Source organism: Heterocephalus glaber, unplaced genomic scaffold (assembly GCF_053883595.1).
Source record: "Heterocephalus glaber isolate CG9 unplaced genomic scaffold, H.glaber_assembly_v1.0 deba00001608, whole genome shotgun sequence".
Lineage (NCBI taxonomy): Eukaryota > Metazoa > Chordata > Mammalia > Rodentia > Bathyergidae > Heterocephalus > Heterocephalus glaber.
In genome coordinates, this window is record NW_028258379.1 from 17026750 (window position 1) to 17053654 (window position 26905).

General features: G+C 44.8%; 1 protein-coding gene and 1 long non-coding RNA gene across 3 annotated transcripts; one reads left to right on the forward strand and one right to left on the reverse strand.

Moving 5' to 3' along the window:
- Positions 1 to 20074, forward strand: Cipc (CLOCK interacting pacemaker). Of its 2 annotated transcripts, none has more exons than XM_004837141.4 (4): positions 1 to 493; positions 6748 to 6933; positions 12498 to 12667; positions 16125 to 20074. In XM_004837141.4, the coding sequence occupies exons 2-4, from the start codon at positions 6798 to 6800 to the stop codon at positions 17016 to 17018; spliced, it is 1200 nt and encodes a 399-aa protein (XP_004837198.2). In that variant the 5' UTR covers positions 1 to 493; positions 6748 to 6797; the 3' UTR covers positions 17019 to 20074. The 2 variants fall into 2 exon arrangements, with proteins under 2 accessions (XP_004837198.2, XP_004837199.2); XM_004837142.4 differs by lacking the exon at positions 1 to 493 and adding an exon at positions 495 to 617.
- Positions 16473 to 26650, reverse strand: LOC147822772 (uncharacterized). The gene is made up of 2 exons (XR_015444950.1): positions 26352 to 26650; positions 16473 to 20715 (listed from the first exon to the last, which is right to left on the reverse strand). It is a non-coding gene; the product is annotated as an uncharacterized LOC147822772 (long non-coding RNA).
- Positions 26651 to 26905: the final 255 nt, after the last annotated feature.

Below are 26905 nucleotides of genomic sequence, written 5' to 3' on the forward strand. Positions count from 1 at the left end.
GGCCTCCCCTAGCCGCCCTAAAGCAATCACGCTTCTGTCTTGTGGGCTGTAAAAAACCCGCCCAGCCCGGCCTTTCGAAACGCCGCCTCTAGACCTTCCCCACCAGGCCCACTACTCAAAGTCCCCTAAAAAATGGCCGTCGGGCCTCAGGAAGTAACCACAGAGAGCCCGCCTTCCGCGGAGAGAGCGCCGTCCTCTGGCACGGTCCCCGCTGCGCGCGGCCTCGCCTTCCGGCGGGGGCGGGGAAAGAGGCTGACTCTAAGGGTCCCTCTAGGAGAACAGCGCGCAGTCTCCGAGGTGTCCGGTCGTCGGAGCCGGGTCACGTGGCTGGTGAAAGCCGATGCGGAGGCGGGGGGAGGAGAAATGGGCTGGAGGCCAGGGGGATAACTGGAGACCCGGAGAGCACCCGGTTGTCATGGAGCCGTGGGGCCGGACTCGCGCATGCGCCCCCCGACCTGCGGGGCTGCTCTTGGAGCCGCGACCCCGGCCCTAGGTGAGAAAGGGAGGGCTCAGCTCGCTGGGAAGGGAGCGGGGTTGGCGCAACCCGGGAGTGTTTGGGCTTGGGCAAGGGCGCCGGAGAAACAGGTGGAGTAGAGGACAGAGTAAGGGGGGGAAAGGTAAGCAAGAGGGGGACGGGACTTTCGGGGGACGGAGGCCAAATGGTGAGAGTTAAGGGACATACCGCCCTCTGCGCCGTCTACTTGGTTCTCCGCGAGGGGCAGCTCCGCGTGGGAAAGGGGATCGCGGGCTAGGAGTGATCGGTCGCGAGTGGCGAGGGGCTTGTGGGAGCCCGCGGGGTGAGCCCTAGGGCAGGTGGGTCCCTGTCTTTTGCTGGGGGCTACTCACTGCCGGTGTCAGCGGGGACAGAGCTGGAGGCGAGGCCCGGGAGGAGGCAGGTGTGTGGGCGGCGAGAGTGCTGCCAGCGTGAGGATCCGGGACCTTCAGTTACCTGCCTTCTGGCCCTGGGTACAGGTGTGCTGTCTTTTCCAGAGACTTGCCACCCCCTACTACTTGGCTGGTTGTTTCTCCAGGGTGGCCAGCTTGCCAAGTACCAAGGGTAGGGATGTGGGGAAAATGGTGGGTAATGCTAAGCAAGGGAGTTAGTGTTTGGTGGGTGATTGGGGGTAATTCTGATTGGACCCCTGGGCGCAGGCCAGAGCCAGGCTCTTTGGTATTGCCCAAGTTCTGGCAGTGCCCATTGCCTGGGCGTTTGCCCTGGAAGGTTGGTGGTAAGCCAGTCACTGCACAGTCCTAGGGTCTGCCCAGTTCTGCCCTGCTGAGCTGGCAGGCTGGTGGATGCCTGGAGGGAGCACATGCTGTTTGGCACAGCTGCAGTGTGGGCTGGTGCAAATAGATAGGTGGGTGCTGTTACTGTGATCTCTCTGCAGCCGGGAGAGTTCTCCAGTCCCTTTGAGGAAGATGAGAGAGCTATACTTGGTTTCAAACACAGGAAATTATGTGGAATCAGGATTCAGGATCTTTCTTTCTTTCTTTTATTTTTTGGTACTGGGGATCGAACTCAGGACCTTGTGCTTGCCAGCCAGGTGCACCACAGAGCTAAATCCCCAACCCAGGATTCAGGATCTTTGACAGGAATTTTCAGCCAAGTTTGACGATGAGAATGAATGTGAAGGGGAAGATGAATATTAGAGATTTAGATAGAGTTTTTTCCACTATTAAAATATAAAGATATTCCCCTAGAATGCTATCTCTGAATACACAGACCAAAAGAAAATGACTTCAGAGAAAATCCAATAACATTTATGAATCTGGGATTACTTATGGTTTTGTGGTTGGTAAATTTACTATTATTATTATTATTATTATTATTGGTACCAGGGATCGAACTTGGTCCTTGTGCTTTCGAGGCAGGTGGCAGAACCACTGAGCTAACCTGGCCCGGTAAATTTATTATTTCCTGTTGCCTTATCAATTTGTTTAAACCTCTGCTTGGGCTTTCACCTCTCTGTTCATGCATGTTATACACGAGACACATTTTAAAGGGAGCGTGAGCTTTCAGGAATGTTGCCAAGCATCTATAAAAGGAGAGAGCTGAAAGCTGCATTTCAAATCCTTTCCCTGTAACACTTGGGTGTTCTTTTGCTCAGAAGCTCAAATCTTCAGTGACATTTTGGATCACACCAACCTTCAGTATGGTTGGTGGATTTTCCCCATTTGGTTTTTAAGGGGTAGATTAAATGTCTGTTTCTAGCATTAGACCAGACTTGGAAGCTGGATCTGGAGTTGACCATGGTGTTTGGAAATACAGAATCTTTACCTTCAAGATGTTCAAGGTATTTTGGTGACAGCTAAGCCATGCTATGGCTATCACAGACTTAGCAGGACAGAAATTTGTTGGAATGTATTCTCTTGACTAACTCCCATGTTCATTGTTGGGAGCCGAGGTTGCAAAGATTAAAATGAAGATAGAAATAATTAGACTCTAATATAAGAAGTGCAAAAATAGACGTGCTGTGGAGCACTTGCTAGAATTCTATATCAATTTATATAGACCTATGTAGTTATTATTTCCATTATTAGTTTTACTGTGTACTATCCTCTCTGGGAACTTCGGACAGTGTATAACATATACAGCCATATGAGGCCCAATTAGGATCAATTCTGAAAGTTTGGGAGTTTAGTCTTTCTAATGCAGAGTAAGGTACCTGGGATCAGAGATGTTCTTAGAGCAGTGTTGGTAGCTTCCAGGCTGTGCTGGAAGCCAAAAGATGAGAAAGTGGGTGAGAGTCTACACACGTACCTATCTTCAACTCCTTTTCTGCTTATGATGTTTAACTGTATTGTCAAGTGCCAAGGAAGAAAAATATCCAGCAGTTTCTTGAGGTTTTCAGCCTTCGTCATTTGCGTGACCCTAGGTTTGAGAAGTGCTCGTAGTAGCTGCTGGCTCTGCTTCTCCATCCCTTACACTGGGATCTGTTGTTAATGGCTAATTGACCCAGCAGCCTACTCTCTCAGAGAAAAGAGGTGGGGAGGGAATGCAGCTCTTCATGTTCCCTCCCACACAAGCCTTCAGTCAGGGAAGCTTCACTTCCTGCTCCCTAAAGAGAACTTTGTTCAGGACAGTGGCTTTCATATTTTTAATTACCACATCCAAAATAGTCAGTTTACCATTCTAAAGTTAATTGTGTGTTCTTTATTTGTAACTGCTACCAACTCCCAGGGTCTAAAATGTTAGCATCTGTTTTTTTTAGCCAATTTGTCACTGTTTCATTATTTTGATTTTATGATCAGTATCATCCTGCAGATTCTCAATGAACCATAATAAATTCCTTTGCATTTTCTGTATTGTATTTTCCTTTGTATTTTGTATTGTAGCTTTTATTGGCTATATACTTATATATATTTATTTTTTTAATAAGGTCTCGCTGTGTATTTCAGGCTGGCTTTGAACTCATTTGTAGCCCAGGCTAGCCTCAAACTTGGAGCAGTCCTCCTGTCTCAGCCTCCCAAGTGTTGGGATTACGGGAGTGTGCCACCACGTGCATGGGCCACACTTTAATAACAGTAGCGAGACCATTCTCCTTGTCTTGTCATGGGGATAACATAAGAATAAATTGGAATGCTTTCTGTAAAGTACTACAGAATAGTCCATGTTTAGTAAGACAATGTGAAACTTTTGTCAGGCTCTTAATCAGTTGCAACCAATACGAGCTCCTTCCCTAATCAGGTCAGACCTGCATTAGTTTGGATGCCCATCCTCGAGCTATATCTACTTCCATTTGGAAGGCTCCTATTCACTTTTGAACAGTATTATTTCAAGAAAATTACACTATGCACATTTGTTGGGTTTCATACAAAAGGATCCTGATTTAATTAGAGATACAATTTTACATTTTAGTCTGCTTTTTAAACTGGCTTGTCCATGCTTTCAAACATCATAGTTGTCAAATAAAGAAGCATTGCTTTTTTATAGCGCTCTGCAGAATGTGCCAGTGCCATTGTTTATCTTTTATACAAATAGGATTAAGCCTGTGATCTGTGGAAGAGTGCTTGATTTGACATGAATTGAATGAGGAAGCCGGTCGCTTTCAGTGAGTTTGTTATGGGGCAAAATAATTTTTACTTGAAATTGTGTTTAGAATTCACTCTCATTCAGACCCATTTGTGTTCCCTTCAGTCCACTTCAACTGTATGCAAAAGTATGAAAAGGTTGCTCAGGGATGCTTTTCAAAGATGCTCAAAAGCATCCTCAAAAAACCCCCCAAAAAACAAAAACAAAAACAAAATCCTCATCTTCCATTTAATGTTACTGTGAATATTTCCTCTAGTGTTCCTCACTAGACTCTGTATTAGCAGAAATGTTCAGGCCTGGCCCTTCAGGATATTCCAGTTGCAGTGCTCTTTGGCCAGGCTTGGTGTTTCTCTTCACTCAGAAGGACAACAGGACAGAGCCATGAATGGATTGTGCACTAAAACTCGCTAGGCTTTGTTTCCCTACCCATTTTCATTATTGGTGCTTCTCTGTTGGCTCACTATTGCCTTCATCCCTGCAATATCCTTGATGTTCTTTTTTTTTTTTTTTTGGTACCGGGATCAAACTTGGGACCTTGCACTTGCAAGGCAGGCGCCAGACCACTGAGCTAAATCCCCGGCCCTTCCTTGATGTTCTTATTCAGCCCTACAGCTGCCATTCCTGGGTGACTCAAATATTTGTTAAAACATCTGGAGGTGGGGGACAAAAAGAAAAGAAAAACTGGAATATTCTCAGCCTCTGCCAGCCATTTTGGGGCCTGATTTGCCTCATTCTTGCCCTGCCAGCCCAGGTCTGGATATGCTGTGACCAGCTGTAAGTTTCTGAGGCAAACGAAGACTTCTCCTCTGGGTTCTAGTCTTTTTTTTTTTTTTTTTTTTGGTACCGGGGATCGAACTTGGATCCTTCCGCTTGCAGGGTAGGCAGTGGAACCACTGAGCTAAATCCCCGGCCCTTGGGCTCTAGTCTTAATGTGTGACTTCCTACACAGCATCTTAACTTGGACGAGCCACAGTCATTTCAGTCTCTAGTAAGCAAACTGAACTAGCCTAGCCATACCTGACACCCTACCCAGCTCCCTTCTGTGTTCTTCTTGGCCTTAGAAAATGGTACTGTCACACACATGCCCAGTATAATAACCATGTCCCATCAGGTCAGCCTCTGTGTTTCCATCTCCCTACTCCAGGGCCACTACTGCAGTTCACCTGGACACCTGTAGTGTCCAAATGATCTTAGTGCCACTTTTGCTTGTCTTCACCTGAGTTTCAATGTAGCATCCAAAATGTTTTTAAAATGCAAATTTGGGCTGGGGATGTAGCTCAGTGGTGGAACACTTGCCTAGCAAGTGTGAGGCCCAGATTCTATCCCCAGCACCACACACACACACACACACACAAAATCTGATCATGTCAACTCTTCCGATTCACAGTCTTCTGTGGCTTCCCACTGCCCATAATATCTAGAGTCTTCCAAATGGATTCCCAGGCACTGCCTGTCTGTTCCCCTTACTTCCCTAATGTTACTCCATGGCAGTCTCTCCCTCTACACTGTGCTCTGGCCTCCTTGGCCTTTCTGAGTGTCCCTTAGGGCCTTCACAGTGCCTGGAAAACACCTGCATACTCTACCTGTTGCCTTTCGCCTGGCTAACTCCTGCTGACTTCATAGCCTCCAGATCCCAGTGCATGGCACTGCCTCAGTCCCCCAGACTCTTAGCCTTGCCCCTTCATAGCACCAATCAGAATAGTAGTTACGTGATTACTTGCTTACTGCCCATCTCTTTTACTGGATCATAAGCTCCAGGAAGGAAGTGGAAATCTGTCCCACTCAGTATCCCAGTCCTAGCACAAGGGTGGACTGATATATAGTGAGCACTTGATAAACATTTTTAAAGGACTGAATATAACTTTCTCAGCTTTCTCCTGTGTGAAATGAGATCACAACCGAGGAGGACATCGTGAGGCTCAAGTAAGATGACATTAGCTAGGGCCAGGGATTTAGCTCAGTGGTTCCGCCACCTGCCTCACAAGCTCAAGGACCTGAGTTCAATCCCCGGTACCAAAAAAAAAAGACATTAGCAACAATAAATGTTACACACCTTCCCATAATATAAGCACTTTATTATACACCAAATTATTTGTACATAACAAGTGTTTGTTTTTATGGTCCCAAGGATCTAACCCAGGATTTCTCCCATGCAAAGAAAGCACTCTACCACCAAGTCATAACCCCTTCCCAGCCTCATAAAAGTGTTTTTTAAGACAAAAAGTCAACATGCATATATAAGGAGTTTTTACTTTGTTCAGTCCTTCAAGGGACTGAGAGGTTTATGTGAGAGGTGTACACTGTGGGAGGCGACAGTAGGTCACAAGCCTGCAGATATGTACACTAGGAGAGCAAGTCTCGTTGGTCGATGTTATCTCCCCTGTTCTCAGGCAGGAGGCCCAGCTGATTTGGTTACCCATTCCAAAACACCTAATCAAATGTGCCTTTGTTGGCGGTTCACAAAGCTTCTATTGAATGTGGTTTGTGTGTCTTGAATCTGTAGTGGAATTGGAAGGCAGCAAAAGGACTGTGAATCTCCTTTTGGGTGAAAACCATTTTGTTTAATAAACTTGAAGCTGTTGTCAGTTGAGACTTGAGAAAATATAAATGAAGTGGGTGAGGCCGTGCTCATTGTCCTTTACTTTATTCATCATTCGGGTCACCTGTTTCAGCTCCCTGGGCAGTGTCTTTTTATGTAACTGTTGTTTCCTTAGGGCAATCCAGAGGCAGAGTACTGATGAGCCCGCCTCCGGCCCAGTAAAACATGGAGAGGAAAATCCCGTCCAGAGAGAGCCCCAGAAGACTCTCGGCCAAGCAAGGCAGAGGCACAGAGATGAAGAAAACAGCTTGTCAGCTTGGTGTGGTGGCTGCCGAGTCAGATAAGGACTCTGGATTTTCAGGTTAAAAATATCTTATCCTTTCTGCATTGTAATGAATGATTTGACTGAAAAATTTCCTTCCTAAAACTTACTGTGTGGTAAGGATGGGAAATTTTCACACATAAGATAAATAAACTCTCTTTTTAAATTTTTTTTGGTACTGGGGATCAAACTCAGGACCTTGCGCTCGCGAGGCAAGCACGGTGCCACTGAGCTAAATCCTTGGCCCTCTTTTTAATTTTTTTAAGATAAAGTCTTGCTGTGTAGTTTAGGCTGATCTTGAACTCACTGTGTAGCCCAGGCTGGCTTTGAACTCTTGGTGATCTTCCTGGCTCAGCCTCCTGAGTGCCGGGACTACAGGCGTCTGCCACCATGCCCAGCTCTTATCTGATCTCTTAAAATGGTGATTCTAATGCCATATGGTAGGTTATCCGTCAGACTGACTGAGGTTAGCCCTGAAAGAATGATACGACATCTTTTTTCAATTTAGACCCTCAACGTGAAATCTTACATTCCCAACTATTGTAAGTGGTTACTGGAAAAATATTCAAATACTCATAATTCTGTTGTGTTACCTCCTTTTTCATGGGAATAGTTATATTGCAAGGAAGAAATACTACAGTGTGTTGTCATCACATAACAAATTTGAAGGCTGCAGTCATGCATCAATTAATGAGGGGGATATGATTTGAGAAAAGAGTCCTTAGTGACGCTTGTCATTTTGTGAACCCTACAGAGTTTACTCACAAACCTAGATGATTCGGCCCACTACACACTTAGGTGATCTGATAAAGCCACCATCCGACAGGCAGCCCATCACTGCCCAAACCATCAGTATGTAGCAAATGACTGTATAATTTTTTGCTAAGAAAGTAAGTATACTGTGCTTTAATGGTTGCCTCCATCCAGCAGTCCTTCCTTCCTAGTTACTGTGCATTTTTAATTTGGACAGTGAGCCACCTGGCTCAACTCTAAAATCGAGTACCCACTAGAAACAAGAAAGTAGAACAGCTTTCTTTACTAGCTTATTTTAAACCTTACCCAAAAGGGCTAGGTACATCCCCCTTGAAGCTCTTAATTTTGTGCTGAGGCTTTTTTCCCCTAGATATGGCTTCAGCTACTCTCACATGTTGAACTAATGTAAACATTTTTGGTCCAGGGGATGCAGAGTTGATGCCACAGGATTTGGGCTGAGTCAGCAGCCTAAGATTGGAATCTTTTCTAGGGAAAGATTTATATTTTCCAGGTTCACAGAGGCAAATTAATTTTATTGATTTATTAATTTATAATGAGAAATGCAGGTATTAGGAAAACTAGAACTCTCGTATCCTTAGACTGATATATTTTCACTTTGTAGGCATGCTGAATGAGAAGCCAAATTATAGACAGGCAGGCTGTTTCTCAGACAGAAACAAAGCCCGACCAAGGGATTAGAATAACTGGAATTAGTTGGCTGCATAGGGAAAGTGGCACTTTAGATTTCTTTTCTCCATATCCAGACATTTTTTCCCAAGCTTGCCCCATCATAAGTCTGCCCATGGCTTCATTCAATACACTGACTTTCAGACCCTCTCCTGGAAGAACTGATAAGAGGGGCTGAGGGAGGCCCTGGAAGGCAGAGTTCTCAAAACATGGCAGCCACAGTGTCTCTTTTTTCTTTTAATATTATGTTTACTTTTTATATTTGTTTCCTATAATGAAGGTAATGCATGTGGATTGTAGAAGCTTAGAAACTTAGGAAAGTCAAAGAAGAAGGTAAACATTGTCCATAGTCCTGCTATCTGTAACTGCCAGTATTGTTGACAGTTTGGCACTTCTTCCAACGGGTTCAGCTTTTTGTCAGGCCAGTTGTTCTAAGAAGTATTGCACTGTTCACACATACAATAATATTACAAAGAATCAAACTCATTTTGTCCCAGAAGGGCCCCAGTGAATGCCTCCAGTCTCCTGGGCCTGGTGCCAGTGATTTTGTTTCTGCCCAAGCTGTTCCTCTTACCTTGAAATATGATGAAATTCATAAAACCAAAATAGTGTTTTTCATTTTAATTATTTTCCCAACTCTATATTTGGAAAATCTATACAAGAATAAATAAGTACTTCCTTAAGAAAGATATTTTCTGGGCGGGGATTTAGCTCAGTGGTTCCTCGGTCTGCCTCGCAAGCACAAGGACCCGAGTTCAGGACCCGAGTTTGATCCCCAGTACCAAAAAAAAGAAAAGGAAGCTGGGTGTGGTGGCGCACACCTGTAATCCCAGCACTTGGGAGGCAGAGGCAGGAGGATCACTGTGAGTTCGAGGCCAGCCTGGGCTATATAGTGAGTTCAGGGCCAGCCTGAACTACAAAGGGAGATCCTGCCTCAAAAAACCAAAAAAAAAAGAAAAGAAAGATACTTTGTTTTAGATCTGGGTGTGGTGGTACACACCTATAATCCCACTGCTTTGGGAGGCTGAGGCAGGGATTGCAAGTGTGATCCCAGACTGGGCAAGTTAGCAACTTAGTGAGAACCTTGGTCAAAGTGAAAATAAAAAAGGGCTGGGGATGTGGCTCATTGTGAAAGTCCTGGGTTCAATTCCTAGTACCACCAAAAATAAAAGAAGGAAAAAAAGCCCTGAGTCTTTTCATTTTGGCATACATGCTTTTTTTCTCTGTACACACACACACACACACACACACACACACACACACACACACACACACACTCTGGCTGAACTATTTGAAAGGAAGTTTCAAATACTTAATATTTCACCTATAATACTTCAGTGTGGACCTCCCAAAAATGACATTCTTCTCCATGCCAAAGAAATTTAATACTGATACAGTTATTATTCGTTGTAGGCTATTCTGAGATTTCTTCCATTGTTCCAGTAATAGTATAGCTGTTTATCTTTGTCTGTTTTGGATCAGGACCCAATTGAAGATCATGCATTGCACTTAGCTGTCCTGCTTTTTTAGTCTTATTTATTAACTCCCCCATCCACCTTCCCTCCCTCCTTTCCTGACATTGATATCTTTTGTTTTGTAGTGTTTCACACTCTGAATTTCCTGGTAGTAGTTTCCCCATTATTGGAATCAGAGTAAATATTTTTCACCAAAATACTACATTGCTGATGTCGTGCTCTTTCTACTGCAACACATAAGTAGACTCATAAATTATTCTTAGTGATGATCTGGTTGTTCACTTAGTTAAGATGATGTGCATTGGATTTTACTGTAAAAATACTCTTGTTGTAATTAATAAATAACTCATGGGGTGATACTTTGAGATTGTGTGACTATTCTGCTCCCCACCAAATTCTTGACCAGTGGTTTTACCATCCATTCATGATTCTTGCCTGAATCAGTTACTGTATTTGCTATATTGATGGTTTAAGGTTGTAATCTTCTGTCATTCTTTATCTATCATTAACTGACAGCCTTCTGAAAAAAAAAGAAAGTGCTTTGCCTCCTGTAGTCCCTTTTTGAATATCACTGTGCATGGAATTCTTTTGTAATTCGGTTTGTTAAATCCATTAACATTATATCTGACACTCAAATTGTCCAAAATTTGGCCAGTGGAAGTCCCATCTAGGTGGCCCCTGTGTCTTTTGGGTATGTCCCTGCTAGTATTCGATCACCTCCTTGCTTTCTGAGACAAGCTGTCCAGGCTTATTTTGTACTTCCCAGCCAAAGGGTTGAAACAGTTTCTCTAAGGACCCCTGGTTTGCTTTATGTGCAGAAGGGAGTTATGAAACTAAGATCCAGGTACTCGATCTCCACTGGAATCATTTGTTTCTAGCTGAATAGTTCTTAACTAGCAGCACACATTTGGCTTATTTGTGCTTTTGAAAATACACCTACCTGGGGTCTGGGGATTTAGCTCAGTGGTGCCGCCGCCTGCCTTATAAGCACAAAGTCCCAAGTTCTATCCCCGGTACTGAAAAAAAAGAAAATACATCTGCCTGGGAACCTGGTAAATGAGTTCGTTTAGATCAAGGTGAGGACACCAGCAGCCATAATTTTTTGAGATGTATCACTGGGGATTCTAAATCACAGCTCTGTTCATAAAGGTCCTTCTGATCACAGTCTTTGCCAAGCTGCAGAGAATACAGTTGTTGATAGGTGCGTTCATTTAAATTACATTTACATTCTAGTCCTGCCTCATCCAGATTACTCTGAGATTTTTTTTTCAGTACTGAGAACTGAACCCAGAGCCTTCGTGCTGAGATATACCCCCATCCCTTAAATTTTAAATTTTTTTTTATTATTGAGACAAGGTCTCACCAAGTTACTCAAGCTTGGCTTGAGCTTTTGATCCTTTTGTGTCAGCCTGTCAGAGTGTTGGGTTAACATGTATGCGTCACCATGCCTAGCTAACTCTGAGATTCTTTTTTTTTTTGGTACCGGGGATTGAACTCGGGACCTTGTGCTTGTGAGGCAGGTGGCGGCACCACTGAGCTAAATCTCCAGCCCAAAATTCGAGAAAGAAACATATACCAATTCATTTTTTTTTTCTTTTTTTTGGTACCAGGGATCAAACTCGGGTCCTTGCGCTTTCGAGGCAGGCTGCGTAATCACTGAGCTAAATCCCCGGCCCCTGAGATTCTTGATGAACATTTAGGATAGTCCCAGACTCCTCAACAGCAGAGTCCAAAAGTGTTTTGGTTTACAGCAGGTGTCTTAACTACCTCCTTTTCGTATGGCTTTTTTACATAAGGACACCTTCATTTTCTTTGCATTGGAGAGCATCCTTCTAGTACCTGTATTGTGCAAGGTCCCTAGTAGGCACACCCATGTGCTCAGGACACCAGCAAAAGAGGTGCTTAGCAGGGTGGAAGGAGACAATACAGAGGAATATTTTTTTTTAATAAAGAGAAACATTTAAAATTGAGCTTAAATTTATCCACTGTTTTACACTTTGAAAATTCAGGAAGACTCTGGGAGGTAGGAGGATTGTAAGTTCAAGCCCAGCCTGGGCAATTTAATGACTTAGTCACCTGTCTGAAAATTAAAATAAAACCAAAAAGATCAAAGGGCTGGGGATGTAGGTTAATGGGAGATACCTTGAGTTCAATCTCTAGTATTGGGGGGAGGGAATCAAGAAGCTATTTTAATTTCAGCATAGATATAATTTTTGAGGTTTATAGATTGGTTTTGTTTTTATTATTATTATATCTTTTATTGCCCAGATTCTCCAAAGGTCTTGATCCATGCCTGCAGGCCTATGCCCTTCTCCCTTCTCAACAATAGAATTTTTAAAGTACAGTAATCAACTAACTTGAAGTCTTCAACTCATTTCTCCTGAAAACTGGTGATGATTACTTTCACAGGAACCCTAATTGATATAAGTTTTTATCTGTAAGAGAGGAAGGAAGTCAAGCAGAGCAATGATTTTTTTTTTTTTTGCAGTGATTCTTAATATTTTGGAGTGAGAAGGATAGTCATGGGCCCCATTTAATATCCAGTGAAAGCTAAAGACCTCAGAAAGATTCACAAAAACATAACACAGATGTTCCTTTCCATTTTAGAGGGCCTATGGCTTCTTAGGAGCTAGATTAAAAGACTCTAGCCCTGAGCCTAAGTGAACTGACCATTCTTCTGCCCACCAGATGGGAGCTCAGAATGTCTGAGCTCTGCAGAGCAGATGGAGTCGGAGGACATGCTGAGCACCCTAGGCTGGAGCAGAGAAGACAGGCTGAGGCAGAGCTCCAGAGCTGCAAACAATGCCTTCCCTACTCTCTCCCCCATGGTCGTCATGAAGAATGTGCTGGTCAAGCAGGTGAGGAGGACTAACATGGCCAAGAGTCTTTGCAGGTGAAAGTTGCTGAGTTTCCTGTGTATAAACTCTCCCTCTGCTAAAGAGAGTTCACAGACAGACAATAGAACCACACGAATGCATATTTTCTATCCTAGGGACAGGGTAGTCCTTTCAAGTACTGACATAATTTAAAGAGAAGTATGTGGGCTGGGGGTGTAGCTCAGTGGTAGAGTACTTGCCTAGCAGGCTGATACCCTGGGTTCCATCTCCAGCACCCCTCGCCCAAAAGTGTAGAGTCACCATATATGTCCTCATTTCTGAGACAGACCTTTTTTTTTTTCTTTCCAGTATTCGTGGTTTGTCCAAAGGGACCCTGAAATGCTTTAGCCATATAAAAAGGAACCAAGCCGAAATGTCATTACTTCAGTGGTGCATTCTAATATATAGTGAGGTTGAGGGTAGAAACCAGAGTCTTTTTCATTTGAATTACTCTGGGAACTTGAGACATGTGAGACACGTTGATTTGTTTCAGAAGTAGAGGCAATTTCCATGTGTCTTATGTCACATTTGGAGTATTTTCGTAGTAATCAAGTCAAAACCATGTCATTAATGACATGGCAGCTCTTGACCTTTACCAAAAGAGTCCACATAGCTTGTTGCAGAGTTGAAAAATACTCCATTCTCGGCTGTTACATAATTCTACATATTGTGTGATTATTGCCTAGATATGAAAGATTTACATGAAAACCTAAGCTCCAGCATTTCAGAACTTAATTATATGAAATTGGTTAAATTAGAATAGACAAGTCCAAGAAACGGAAAAGATTAATCCAAAAACATTTAAACTTATATTTTTACCTTGAATATGTCACAGTTTATATAGTGATGAGGCTACTGAAGATAGTGAAATTTGAAATCCTGCTTTAATATTGACCTTCCTTCCCATCCTGTGACAGGGTTTAGAAGGACCTGGCTGTAGCATGACAGGAAACCTTAAAGTTTTAACCATAACCTGCTTATTTCTGAGGAACACAGACTTTCAGTAACATAACCTGGTGATTCTGAAAAAGAATTAGAAGATTTTTGCATGGTAAATCACAGCCCAGCTGGAACCTCTGCTCTCTCTATTGAAAGAGAATAAAGAGAAAATAAAGACAGGAAATGGAGCCCAAGTGAGATTGACCCAGCCCACCAGTGCTGCTGGGTGCTTCTGGGCAACCTTTCCCTCAGCTCTTTTCTCTCTGCCTCTCACTCTGGCTCTCTTGCCACTCTTTCTTGCACAGCTTTTTGTGAGCCAATTTGTTGCTGGGTGGGCTGGCAGCCCAGGAAATGCAGCAGCCTACACGCAGGAGTGTGTAGGCTTTTTCAGCAGAACTGCATTCTTCAGAGGCCCATTCCCAGGACTGCTGGCCTTGACTAGGAGACAGGAGGTTTGGGGATAGGCTGGCCTCATGAAGTAGTCTAGTTTTGCTTTCTAAACATGTTAGAATCTAGCATGTTCTAAAATTAAAATAATATACTTTAAAAATCACTTGCATATTGTGTAATGTCTTGATTACTGCTGCTTAATTTTAGGAATTTTTCTTTCAAGGGTCTGATTCCAGTTCTGCCACTAGACAGCATAATCTTGCACACAGTTTGCCACTATAGACTTTTTTTTCACAGACTTCTGTTTCTTCATCTTGAACATGAAGACATACTGTGAAATGATCCTGAGGTCCTGTCCAAGTCTAAAATTTTGTTCCATATTCTCTCAGATTATTTCAACCTGAATAATACAATTTGTAAAATCTAGTAATTAGAACAAATTAACAGCAGCACTAGGAAGGACAAGCCAGTAAAATCATCTTGGGAAAGCAATATATTAGATATTTTGAGGGTAGCTTGGAGTTTTGTTTCTGATTGAATTCAGCTGGGCTGATTTCTACTTCAAAAGACCCCAGATTTTAGATTTTCTCTGATAGAGAGGTGGTTTCTGGGCCTAGCCTTGCTTGCTTTTATATATCCCTGATATATTTGAATGTCAGGAGGGCTTCCAAGTGGGCTTTCTGAATCATCCCAGCCTTTACACAGGAACGGAATTATAGTCAGTCTAACGTTCCTAGCAAAGCTGGCATCCAAGAAGCTGAAGTGTATGCGGAATGACATACATGTGCGCGTGTGGGAAGAGAGTCCAGGGCAAGCTTCCCGTCAGTCAGGTGCCCTGCGTCACACTAAGGAGCAGAAACTGTCAGGTGATCTCTGCCTAGCTGTATCTGCACTCGGGACTTTGGGACTGGGTTGGAACTGGCCTGGCCTGCAGATGTCAGAGACAATAGCCGGAATCAGTGCTTTAATTAAAATAAAAATGTGTAATTGAGGGACAATATAATAAAGGCAGTACATGGGCTGGGGATTTAGCTCAGTGGTTCTGCTGCCTGCCTCGCAAGCGCAAGGACAGGAGTTCGATCCGTGGTACCAAAAAAAAACCAACCCAAAAATAAAGGCAGCATAGCTTTTAGCTAGGATGAGTTTTAGGATCACACAAGATGGAATCCTAGCTGCATCACTCAGTAGCTTGGTGACCTGAAGCAAGGTATTTCAACTTTCTAAGCCTCAGTTTCTGCTTGTGAAGGGAAATGGTAACACCCAATGGGGCTGTTACAGGATTAACTGAGTAACCCATATAGAACATTGCACACGTGCTGGCTTAGGCAGCACCAAAACACGGCAGCTGTTAGTTACTCTTGAGAATGGTTTGGTGGTTGTTCAGTGTCACTGCCTTTAAAACAGGGACCCATAGACTCCCAATAAGATGAACTTTTTGATCAAAAGCAAGCTGTTTTTAGTAAGAGATTCCAGGCATAACTAAGTGAAAATAGTTTGGTGTAAAGTCACATTATAGTCTTGAGCTTTGCATGGAAATTATACCATCATCTTCTTATTTAAGTCAGGCGTGGTGGTGAATGCCTGTAATACCAGCACTAGGGAGGCTGAGGCAGGAAGATCACAGCAAGTTTCAAGCCATCCTGGGCTACATTGTTACAGGCCAGCCTGAACTGTGTAGTAAGACCCTGTCTCAAAGAATGAACTATATTGGGCCAGGGATTTAGCTCAGTGGTTCTGGTGCCTGCCTCGAAAGTGCAAGGTCCTGAGTTTAATCCCTATTACTAAAAACAGAAAAACAAACTATATCATTACTTCATCTACCTAGTTTCTTTTTTTCTGGGTGATAGAACTTGAATAAAAATAAGATATATCTTCTATATCTTATATAAATAAGAGAAGTTTTCCCTTTTCCAAAAAAAAAAAAGTGTGATGTCAGACCCACATGGATTGTCAAGCCACTTCTTCCATCACATTTCTGACGGGGGCCACCCTGATGCAGGAAGCACTTCCCTGGAACCAGTTGTGCACATACAAGTGTGCACCTTGGCCCCTAAAAGACTCGGCCCTCCTCCCTCCGGAATGAGCAGCTGCTTTCTTCCTTTGTTTGCAGGGCAGCAGCTCCTCCCAGCTCCAGTCGTGGACAGTCCAGCCCTCCTTTGAGGTGATCTCAGCACAGCCACAGCTTTTCGTCCTTCATCCCCCTGTGCCATCTCCAATCAGCCCATGTCACACCACTGAGAAAAAGTCAGACTGCAGAAACTACTTGCCAATTCTGAATTCTTATACCAAAATAGCCCCACACCCAGGCAAAAGGGGCCTTTCCCTCAGCGTAGAAGAAAGAGGAGCAGGCAGAACACAGAAGAAAGTCTGCACTGAGAGACTGGGTCCCAGCTTGTCTTCCAGTGAGCCGATCAAGACTGGCACTGTACCATCCAGACCCCCTACTCCAGCTCCACCCAGTGACAAACTAGCCGAGGACTCAGCTCTGCAGGGTGTGCCCTCTCTGGTGGCAGGTGGAAGTCCACAGACTCTCCAGCCCGTGTCCAGCAGCCACGTGGCGAAAGCTCCCAGTCTAACCTTTGCTTCCCCTGCCAGTCCTGTCTGTGCCTCCGACAGTACTCTGCATGGCTTAGAGAGCAGCTCTCCCCTTTCCCCGCTGTCAGCCAATTATAGCTCACCTCTGTGGGCCGAGGAACATCTCTGCCGCAGCCCAGATATCTTTTCTGAGCAGCGACAGAGCAAACACAGGCGCTTTCAGAATACTTTAGTAGTCCTCCACAAGTCCGGCTTGCTGGAGATCACTTTGAAAACCAAGGAGTTGATTCGTCAGAACCAGGCAACTCAGGTGGAACTAGACCAGCTGAAGGAGCAGACTCAGCTGTTCATAGAGGCCACCAAGAGCAGGGCTCCTCAGGCGTGGGCCAGGCTGCAGGCATCTCTCACGTCTGGGTGCAGTCGTCCAGGCAGTGAGCCAGAAGCATTCTCTGACCGCCCCGACATATAGCACAGCATATTTTCCAGTCATTTGTGGTCCCTTTGACTCTTTGGCTGTTACCTACACCTGTTTCCCAAAGCCTACATAAGAGCTTTTTCTTCTGAACTCAACTTCCGAAGCCACGTGCCAACCCCTGGCTGCTGTCTCAACCTGTGGTCCCTGTGCAGATTAAATAGGTCTCTCTTCCACTGTTCCTGAGTCCTTTTTCCTTAGCCTGCAGGCACTTAGCTGATCATGGAGCAGAGCAGGAAAGAAGATTGTGTGCGGCTCCTCTGTCACCTCCCACCATCCCATTTGGTAACTGGATTAAGGGCGCAGTAACATGGATGAGCATACAGATTGACACTTGTCAATCCAGGGCGTAGGTGACATGAGGATTCCTTCATCGATTGGCCCTTGTGTTAAGTAAGAGGAGGTGTGTTTGTATTCTATAAGGCACCGTGCCAGCTGGGCAAAGCCTAACATGCTTTGGGCACAGGACATGTCTGGCCATTCAAGCAGTTAATCACATAGCTTTGTTTTCTTAAACTTGAAAGTCAAGGGAAAGGGTAATACCATTTGACTCATACACTTTGATCACAAGCCAGATTTCATTTATAAACAAGTAGGCAAAATACTTATTTTTAAGGTATAGAATATATTCATTACCATCTGGAATTGTAGGTGACGGATTGCTATATTGATTAAAATGCTAGCATCGGCCTGGGGATTTAGCCCAGTGGTGCTGCTGCCTGCCTCGAAAACGCAAGGGCCTGAGTTCGATCCCCGGTATCAAAAAAATTAAAAAATAGACTTTAAAAAAATAAAAAGAAAGAAAATGCTAGCATCTCTTGGTTAGCAACTGGAAGATTCTGGTAACTCACACTTTCTTCAAACAGTGAAAACTGAAAAGCTCAAGTGTAGCTTCAGTGGTTCAGAGGGTAAGATAGGAGTTGCCGCTCTGCTGCCAATAAAGCTGGATTTTTTCTTTTTTTTGGTACCAGGGGTCGAACTCGGGACCTTGCGCTTGTGAAGCAGGTGCCAGAACCACTGAGCTAAATCCCTGGCTTTCCTTTGTTTTTATAATAGAAGGAAGAACTGATTATGCTTCTAAACTTTGAATTAAAGTTATCCTGAGGTAATAATAAGGCAATAAAATGTTGGAAAGCATTCTTGCTATCCATTTTCCCTTCACATCCTGAGCTTGTCTGTCCCATGTTGTAGGGCAACTGTGGAGCAGTCCTATGCCTCTCATGTGTTGGATGTTGGCAGCAAAGCTAAAGGCATGGTGATGTATTTTGATGCTCATCTGGAGATGGAGGATGTGATCAGAATTTCCAGATGATACACATTCTTTTCAGCTTCATTGTATCAGTGATTAGAAGTCTTAAGTAGTAAGGTTTCAGATTTTATCCCCTTATTTAAATTTTTTATCCTTTTGAAAATCTTTGTTCTTTACAAAAATTAACAAGTGTTTGTTTTTTTTTGTACTGGGGATCAAACTCAGGACCTTGTGGTTGCAAGGCAGGCACTGGAACCACTGAGCTAAATCCCCGGCCCTGTTTGTTTTTTTGAGACAAGGTCTCACTATGTAGTTCAGACTAGCCTTGAACTCACTATGTAGCCCAGGCTGACTTCGAACTCAGGGAGATCTTCCTGTCTCAGCCTCCCAAGTGCTAGGACTACAGCATGTGCCACCAGTCCTGGCTCCTGCAAAGAAAATGTTCTTGAGTTTTTAACAAGCCCAGAAGTTAGTGATCACTTTAGTGGGTAGTTGTAACTCTAATATGGATTAGAAACTTTAAGAGTTCTGATTGCCTGTAATCTGTTTGCAGACACATTTGATTTAGAAATGACTGATTTAGAAATAACTCACTAAAAGTGCTCAATTCCTCTAATCAATGCAGAATTATTACCTGCTGTTTGCTTTTCTAAAAGAGTCCAAAATCAGAGCAAATGTATCTCTAAGCAGACATAGCTCCTTGTAATATTTTTCTCTTGGTCCATTCCCTTTACCTCCCTCAAATCTGTATGATACTATAGCTGCTCTACTCTGCACCATCCTAGGAAGCTTCCTTTTTGGCAGAAATATGTTTGGCAGCAAAGCTATAGAGATAGGTGTGTGTAGAACAGCCTGGGCTCCAGTCATGAGTCTTAGTGGCAGAAATCTGAAAACACATGCTGAGAACCAAATGTATTCCATTTGAAGAGCCCTCAGAGGAGCTATGAGCCTCTTGGACTCTTCTTCCTAGATTAGGTTTGCATTTCCCTTCCTGTCACTGTAAAAGATGATGAAAGCCAACATTGATCCTCACTGCTAAGTGGCAGGGAGATGAAGACCCCCTGGCTTCTCTCTGATCTTGTAACTAGAGCTGAAAGTGTCTAGGCTGTTAGCATGGATATCCTTTCCCTAGTGAAGCTCGGAGTGAAGGAACCCAAGTAGAGAAGCTAGATCTTAAAGGAGAGACCCACAAGGCCAGAAGCCAGATCAGCAAATGGAGGAGCCTTGGAGTTGACCAGGAAGATCCCTGTTGGTTGCACAAGGCTGTAAGTAGTAGTGGCTGAAGTGATGCATGATGTAATTGGGTATGAAGTACTGGGGCACATCTACTGTTTTATGAAAGTGAGAAGCCGGGGGCTGGGGATTTAGCTGAGTGGTTTCGCCACCTGCTCCGCAAGCGCAAGGACCTGAGTTCGATCCCCGGTACAAAAAAAAAAAAGAAAGAAAGAAAGAAGCCAATCTTAGCTCAAACCAACCCTTAGAACTTTTAGCAGATTTTATTGGCAATATTGAAACACATCTAGAAAAAGCTGCTGATTGATTCAGTTATGGGTATGGAGTTTAATGACATTTGTAATTTATTACAGTCAATGCTTTTTATTGATTATAATGTCTGACTTTTCTTCTCTACTAAGATTCCTTAGCAGAAAAGTAACTCTTGTGCATATATTGAAGTGGTTTTCCAGCTATGAATTCTTTATGAAACTTACTTACCAAATGTGAATTCCTCTGAGAAGGTATGAAGTTACTTAGAAATTGACTGTGAAATGTCAGAGAAAAATAAAAGTCACTTACTTGAAAACTATTTGGCCTATTTGCTTCATAACTGCTTTAAAATACCACATGAGATTTAGAGTAAATATTTGACTGATTGAAGTTTCAAAAATAGATAACTTGTGCCATTTGGGAATATTGGGATTGGATACTGAATATGTGGAAATTCATTGTTCAGACTTTCATAGTGTGGACTAAAAAGGAAATAGCAATCAGTCATAAGGCAAGTGAGTAGTTCATCTTCCTCCCAGAGCCTTGGACGTTTATGCTGTGGAGGTTGGGAGGAGTGAGAGAATATAGTCCAGAGGTTTCTTCCTTCTGACCTGATACTTCACAAATAAAACACTTAAATAGTAAAACTACTACAGTTGTATACCAGGATGAACTAAAGCCACATTAAGTGACATTCTCCCCACAACAGGTCCTTAGAAGTCTGTCTCAGAGCCTTCCTCTCTGCTTCCTAAAGCTTCCCTCAGCAAGGTTCACCTGGAGACTCTCAACAGGGAGACGTGGAGTCCTCACTGCTTCCCAGCCAGTCAGAAACCCCTTCCTGGTGTTTTTGTTTTTTGGGTTTTTTTGGTACTGGGGATAAACTCAGGACCTTGTGCTTGCGAAGCAGGTGTGGTGCCACTGAGCCAAATCCGCAGTCCTCTTCCTGGTGTTTTGAAGATGCTGGGAATATAAAATGTTTATTCTCATTAGAAGGCCTATAGCATTGGCACAATCTTAAGTCTTGCAGTATTATTTCCTATGCAGCTGTCCAAGTGACTTTCAAATATATGGCCATTAAGGATACTAAAATGAAAGAACAGTGGGTAAAGATGGCTAGAGAAGGCCCCTCCTAATAAAGAGAACCATTCTTCCCTAGGAAGTGGAGTCCAGAGAAGCAGCAAACCACCAAAAGTAGACCCTGTGAAGCTTAGGAGAGCCCAGTTACTCGAATTTGCAGCTCTCAGTGTGTTTCCTGTGTGTGGAAACACCTGCCCAGCTAGGACTGCCTGTTTGTGAACAGGTCTGTCTCAGCCACATCGTTGATGGCATCACCACAGATTGTAGCCTCATGCAGGTTTCTAAAGATTTTCACATGTCATATCTATTATTTATTAACTGGTGGCTTTGGCTAAGACAGCCTCTCCAGCTGTTGCTCCTCTCAGCTAAATAATGCAGAACTAGTTATCGGTAAGGTTTTTGCCAGCATTAAACTTTTTTAACATCCATAGCTGTGTTACAGGTAAGCCATAAACTACGTTAACTTTAAAAAGAAAAAAACGTGGATGTTTAGAAAAGCAGTTCCTAGTGCTCCAGTAAGATGTCTATATTAAAATGTTCTTTCTGTAGGATTTTAAACTTGTGATAGATGTCTATGGGAGAAGCATTTGCCAGTCTGCATTGGTTTTGCCTTTCTTATAATCACCTGCTTAACAGCTAACATGAGTTCACCAATTCCCAAGTTTTAAAAAACTGTTCAAAGAATTTTTGTTAGCCCAAAAGGAGAATAATTTGTGATTGAATTATATCCTGTTCTTTGCTGGTCAGTTATCTGCAAGCAGCCCTTTGCTTTCATCTAAGATAAAGGGCCTGTTTTATCTTTTCTTGAAGAGTGTGTCAGGTAGCTTTTTATTTCCTCTCAGACTTCTCTCCTGCAGCCAGGAATGATGTTTCTCCATGTGCTGGAAGGGGCCTCAGGTTGATAGATAACTACTTCTGCCACCTGTAGAAACCACACAGACGCAGTGGTACCTGGTGATGTCTCTATTCTGGGCCAGTGTTTGGGTGTCACCATTCACCCACGTGGAAGACACATTAGAGATGAGAAGGGGCCACCTGCCTCTTGAAGCAAAATCAGAATTGCTGAGAAAGTCTACGTGAATGGCCTGCCTCTTGGAGTCCTTATCTCTGCTACCTCAGTTTCCCTTATTAAAGAGGAGGGAGAGTTCTTGCTGTACACTTGATGTCTTAGCTAAGCTCAGGGTGCAGTACAGGAGAATGATATCTCAAAGAGTTTGGAAATTGTTCTGCAGAGCAAGGCAGTCTGCAGCACAAAAACCCGGGGACAGAATCCAGGGGAGACCATGCAGCCTCTGAAGGGCTGTCATTTGCTCAGGATAATTAGATTATATTCCACCAACATTTCGTTCCAACAGGAAGAGAGCAAATGCCAACCCGTGATGGTTTCACTTTGCCTGGCTTTCTGGAAGCAGACATCTGTGGGTCCACGTGTGACTACTTTGGCTTTTCCTCTCAGTCCCTCCTTCATTCTTACAACACGTGGCCTCCCTGTCTTTATGAAGGATAGGTTATGCAAGACATTAGAGAATTGCTTGAAAGAACAGTCTGCATGACTCCTGCCTCAAATTATAGCAGCTGGAGGAGATGAGCAAGAAAGGGAGAAAAGCCTGTGGAGTACGAAGTGAACACAGCAAGTGGGTGGAAGCTGTTAGGAAATGAAGGTGAATAAAAACCGAAAGTAGGATCCTGAAGCAGCCGTGAGGGCCCCAGTCAGGTGAATGACTGGTGTTTCAAGCAAGGCCTGCAGAGTGGCTTGAGAGCCTGGGAGTAAAAATAGCTGCCTTTAATTTTCATAAAGACTCGCTTTATCTCAGGAACTGCAGTAGCCTTGGAAGGATATTCATTCTGGTAAATGGCCTATGACAGAGGAGAGCTAGGGCTTCCTCTGAGATCAGCCTGCAAGCCTTGCCTGCTGGGTGGGCAGATTGGCCTGGAGCCCACCCGCCCTACTTTTGGGGGTGGCAGTGAAAACCCAGAAGAATCAGGATTCTCTACCTCTCCTAGATGGTAAACTGTACTCTCATCAGAGAGCTGGATTGTAATCACTACCTGCACTCACCTCTCCTACAAAGAAGAAACTGCCTGGGGAGAGGCGGGAGGGCTTCTGATTACCCTCTGAAGGTCCCCTGGAATGAACTGACAATAGATCAGTCAGGGGAAAGGCATCCAATTTATTAATTTGCTTGAGGGAAAATCACAGGAGTATGATTGCCACTAACCCTATGAGACTCTGATGCTTACATGCCCGCCCTTATGGGAGAGGGAGGTGGGAAGATGCAGGCAAGCTCAAGGAGCAATAAATTTTTTAAGAGGAATGAATGGGCCCAGGAGAGGAAATCATAAATGATTTCTTTGGAAGAATGAATGGGCCCAGGAGACAGCTTGTAACAAAGTCTGTTAAGGTGTGGTGTCATTCCTCAGTCTCCCTTCCTGCCACCTTGAGTTCAGTTAGTGAAACTTCAGGGAAGAGACTGAAGGCAAGCCCAGGTCCGGGCTTTCGATGGATAAGAGAATACCAGAGTAAAACTTCTTCCAGTGTCTGCTGGTCTCCAAGAGCCTTTAACTTAAAGTAATCAGCATACCAGGGTGCCATAGTTGGGGGTGAAATTCTCTGGATCCCTTCATCCCAGAGTCAGGGGAAGAAAAGCTGGGAAAAGGTACACACAAATAGAAAAGGCATCTTCAACAGGTCCTACATCATCTTTAATATATTCAGGGAAACCTGGCTTGGAAGCCTGGTGAGTCTGGTGAATGTTTAATTTTGCTTCCCTCTGTTCCCCACAAGCCTTCTGGGCCTCTCCTGCTCCTCACTTCGCAGCTTAGGAAATGCAAGTGAATGTTCACCTAAGCAAAACAGAGGAAAGGCAGGGACTGCCACATCCAACAGCCCATGCTGCCCACAGCCTAGCACAGTAGCAGACACAGCCAAGGGAGCATGTTTTCAGTAATGGTCCCTTGCACTCCAGCAGGCTGAGAGGGGCTCGATAACTTACGAAAGCACCCCCACCCCTTAAAGGATCTCCATGCTGATGCTTGTCTGGTTAAGGTATATTCAGAAATACAGTATTGTGCCTTTCAGCCTGTGCTGATTTTTTTCTTTAATTATTATTACTATTACTATTATTATTATTTATTTATTTATTTTTAGTACTGGGGATTGAACTCAGGACCTTGCACTTGCAAGGCAGGCGGCGGAACCACTGAGCTAAATCCCCTGCCCTGATTTTATTTTGAAGCATTTTACAAGCATTAGTTGTGCTGTGAAGCTCCTAGCTGGTAAATTACTAACATTGCTGACTGTGTGAGGTAGGTTGGGCCACTGACAATTGCCCTTTTGCTCAGCTCCTGCCAGGACTGGCTTCTTGGTCCTGCCGCAGGAAAATTAGGAAGTGTGGGAGAGCACACATTGCATGGTAATTGTCAGCCACACTGCTTTGTTTTTCTTAATTCAAGGGAATAAAGGGTTCTTGGATCCACTGAGCCAGAGGTGAGCAGGCACCAGACAGCACAGGTTAGCCCTGGTTAAATCCCACTTTGGAAATCTTTAAAAACCCTCAGACTGGTCCTTATCACTTGATTGTTGTTGTTCCTCCTCCTCCACCTCCGCCTCCGCTTCCCTGTCCTCCCTCCTCCTCCTCCTCTTGTAATCTCAAAGACTGATCATTTCCACTTCTAAAAATTCTAATGGTTCCTGAAGCTCAGCTAACCAAAGCATTGTCATCGTCACTTCCAGATGACAAGTATATTGTTAATGTGGTTTTGGTCCCAGGTGCTAACTGAGCTGTAGGGTATCACACAGCGACTGACACAGAAAGCTCCTGCTTCTCCTCTCATGAGGGGTGACCATCATTCACTTCGATGATTTGGGTCTCGCTAGATCTACATCCAGAGTTAGGTAGACAGGGTGATACCTCTTCTTAACAGAGCTTTGGTAACCTTTGGCTTAGCACATAATTAGGACAAGAATCCTTATTGTCAAACTATTGAGAAGTATTGCAATAAGCACAATACATCAGCTGATAAGTCCACTCCAGCACTCCCAAGCATACTAGTTCTCAGAAGTGGATTATCCTGCTCAGCAACTCACCTCCAGACTTCTGAGCTCACCTACAGCAGCTCCACCATCTGCTTTCCCTGGGTTTTCCCCAACTGCTGCCAGCAGATCCTCATTCAGAGGATCCTGCGCTCTCCAGCCTCACCCTAGTCCTAACCCTAGCAGGACCAAATGCTTGTAGAAGCACAGGACCTACAGAAAGACACCTGTAGTCTCTGGCCTTGGAGGCCTGGCATCTGAACCAGGAGCCACGACCCACAGGAAAAGTAATGATGCAAGGTTGTGCCTGGTGCCTAAGGTGAGTTCCAGGCCAGAATTGCAAAGCTCTGCAGGGCTTAGAGAGGAACACAAGGTGAGCTGAGATCTGAGCTCAGCCTTGGTGTATGGCAGAGCAAACAGGGATGGGAATAGTGTTTCAGCCAAAGGAAAGAACACGAGTAGCATGAGTATGATGGTGACATGGAACTTCCATGGCTTCAGGTCTTGAGCCAGTCTTTGTGAGCTGAACAAGTAACAATCTCTCTGGGCCTTGCTTCCTTATTTGTTGGGTTACTCTGTATCAACACTACAAGACTGCACCTTGAGGTGTCTATTACAGTGCCCCTGCTTGTGGGTGCTCAACAAAAAGTGATCATAAAATTGTTACTGCAGGTGAACAGTGGCCTTGGAGGAATGAGGCCTGGGCCAGCTAAGCCAGCCTCCACCCAAGGCCGGCCTTCCACTTTCTACTTACAGGTAGTGACCAGCAATTAGCCAGTTCCTGGCCTCGGCATCCTGCTGCACCCAGAACAGAGCCCCTCCTTAGTGCACGCCCTGCAGAATACCTGCCAAGCTTGCTATACCCAGCCTGTCCCAGGCCTCACCCCCATTTAGACCAATACAGCCAGCAGGTAGGGAGCTATAAAGGAGTCAGGAGTATTGATTGCGCACCTTATCCAAGCCAGGCTCCTTAATCTCACAGCTGGCCCAGCCTCTAGCTGCTGACTCAGTCTCCGGCACAATCCTCCACACCTGTATCAGGTGAGCTTCTCCAACCCTGTCTGCAAGTGGGCAAAGCTGGGAACCACGACAGCGGCTCCCCAGCATGGGACTGGGACAGGGCCTTAGGTGGGAGTGGGAGGGGCCTGGGGACTTGTGAGAAAGGCAGAGTCGCAGGCCCTGCTGTGTTTCAATCAGATCTTACAATTCCAGCCCTGCGAAGTTTCGGAAACTCCAGCACCAGCTCTGGCGAAAAGATCTCCATGGTCCAAGGGCAGGGCCAGTGTTTTCCAACGCACCTTCTCATTTGTTTCTCACACCCTCAGCTATTGCCCCCATTGACAAACAAGGAAACAACCTGCCACTCGTTCAACAGGTCTTAGGAGCACAGTGAGAGGCTGTGTGTGGAGAATAAAAACAGGTGCTCTCCCGCTGGGAAAGAGCTGGGGGGGGGGCAAGGACAGTTGACTTCAACGTCCTCACTTACCAACTCTGTGTCCTGGGCGACCTCCTGGACCTCTCTGAGGTCATTTCCTCTCTGGCAGGACAGGCCTGATAGTCACACCGCAGCGGGCCATGGTCAGGATTCAGTGAGCTCACCAGGCCTGGCTCTGGCTGGAGCTCCAGAGCAGTGGCTTCTGTGACAAAGAACAAAGCCCCCGCGCAGCAGGGGTAAGGGGAGGTGGGAAAGACAGGAGTGGGAAGCAGGGAGAAGGGGGTCTTGAGCGCTGAGGGGTCGTGCTGGGAGCGGGCTCTGGCAATGCGGGCACAAGGGCCGGGGTGGGGTCAGGCTACCCGGACGCCCGCTCCCTAGATTCTGCTGATGGGTTGAGTCTCGCGTCAGACCGCTGTTGGCAGCAAGAGTCTGGGTCGCGGATGTCAGGGCCCCTGCCCCCTCCTTTGTCTACCAGTCCCAGGGTTGGGTCAGTGCGCCCCGTCCCCGGTGAGCCCCACCCCAGGCCAAGGGGCTTCAGGTGACAGCGCCGCCTCGTGGCGGCCCCGAGCCACTACTGCTCCGAACGCGGGTCACGCCTCACCCCA

What these genes read in the sequence shown, in the direction of transcription:
- Cipc (XM_004837141.4), top strand. Translation starts at nt 6,798, where the DNA reads ATGGAGAGGAAAATCCCGTCCAGAGAGAGCCCCAGAAGACTCTCGGCC. An exon ending in TAAGGACTCTGGATTTTCAG is followed by an intron (nt 6,934 to 12,497) that starts GTTAAAAATATC and finishes TCTGCCCACCAG; the next exon opens with ATGGGAGCTCAGAATGTCTG. An exon ending in AGAATGTGCTGGTCAAGCAG is followed by an intron (nt 12,668 to 16,124) that starts GTGAGGAGGACT and finishes CTTTGTTTGCAG; the next exon opens with GGCAGCAGCTCCTCCCAGCT.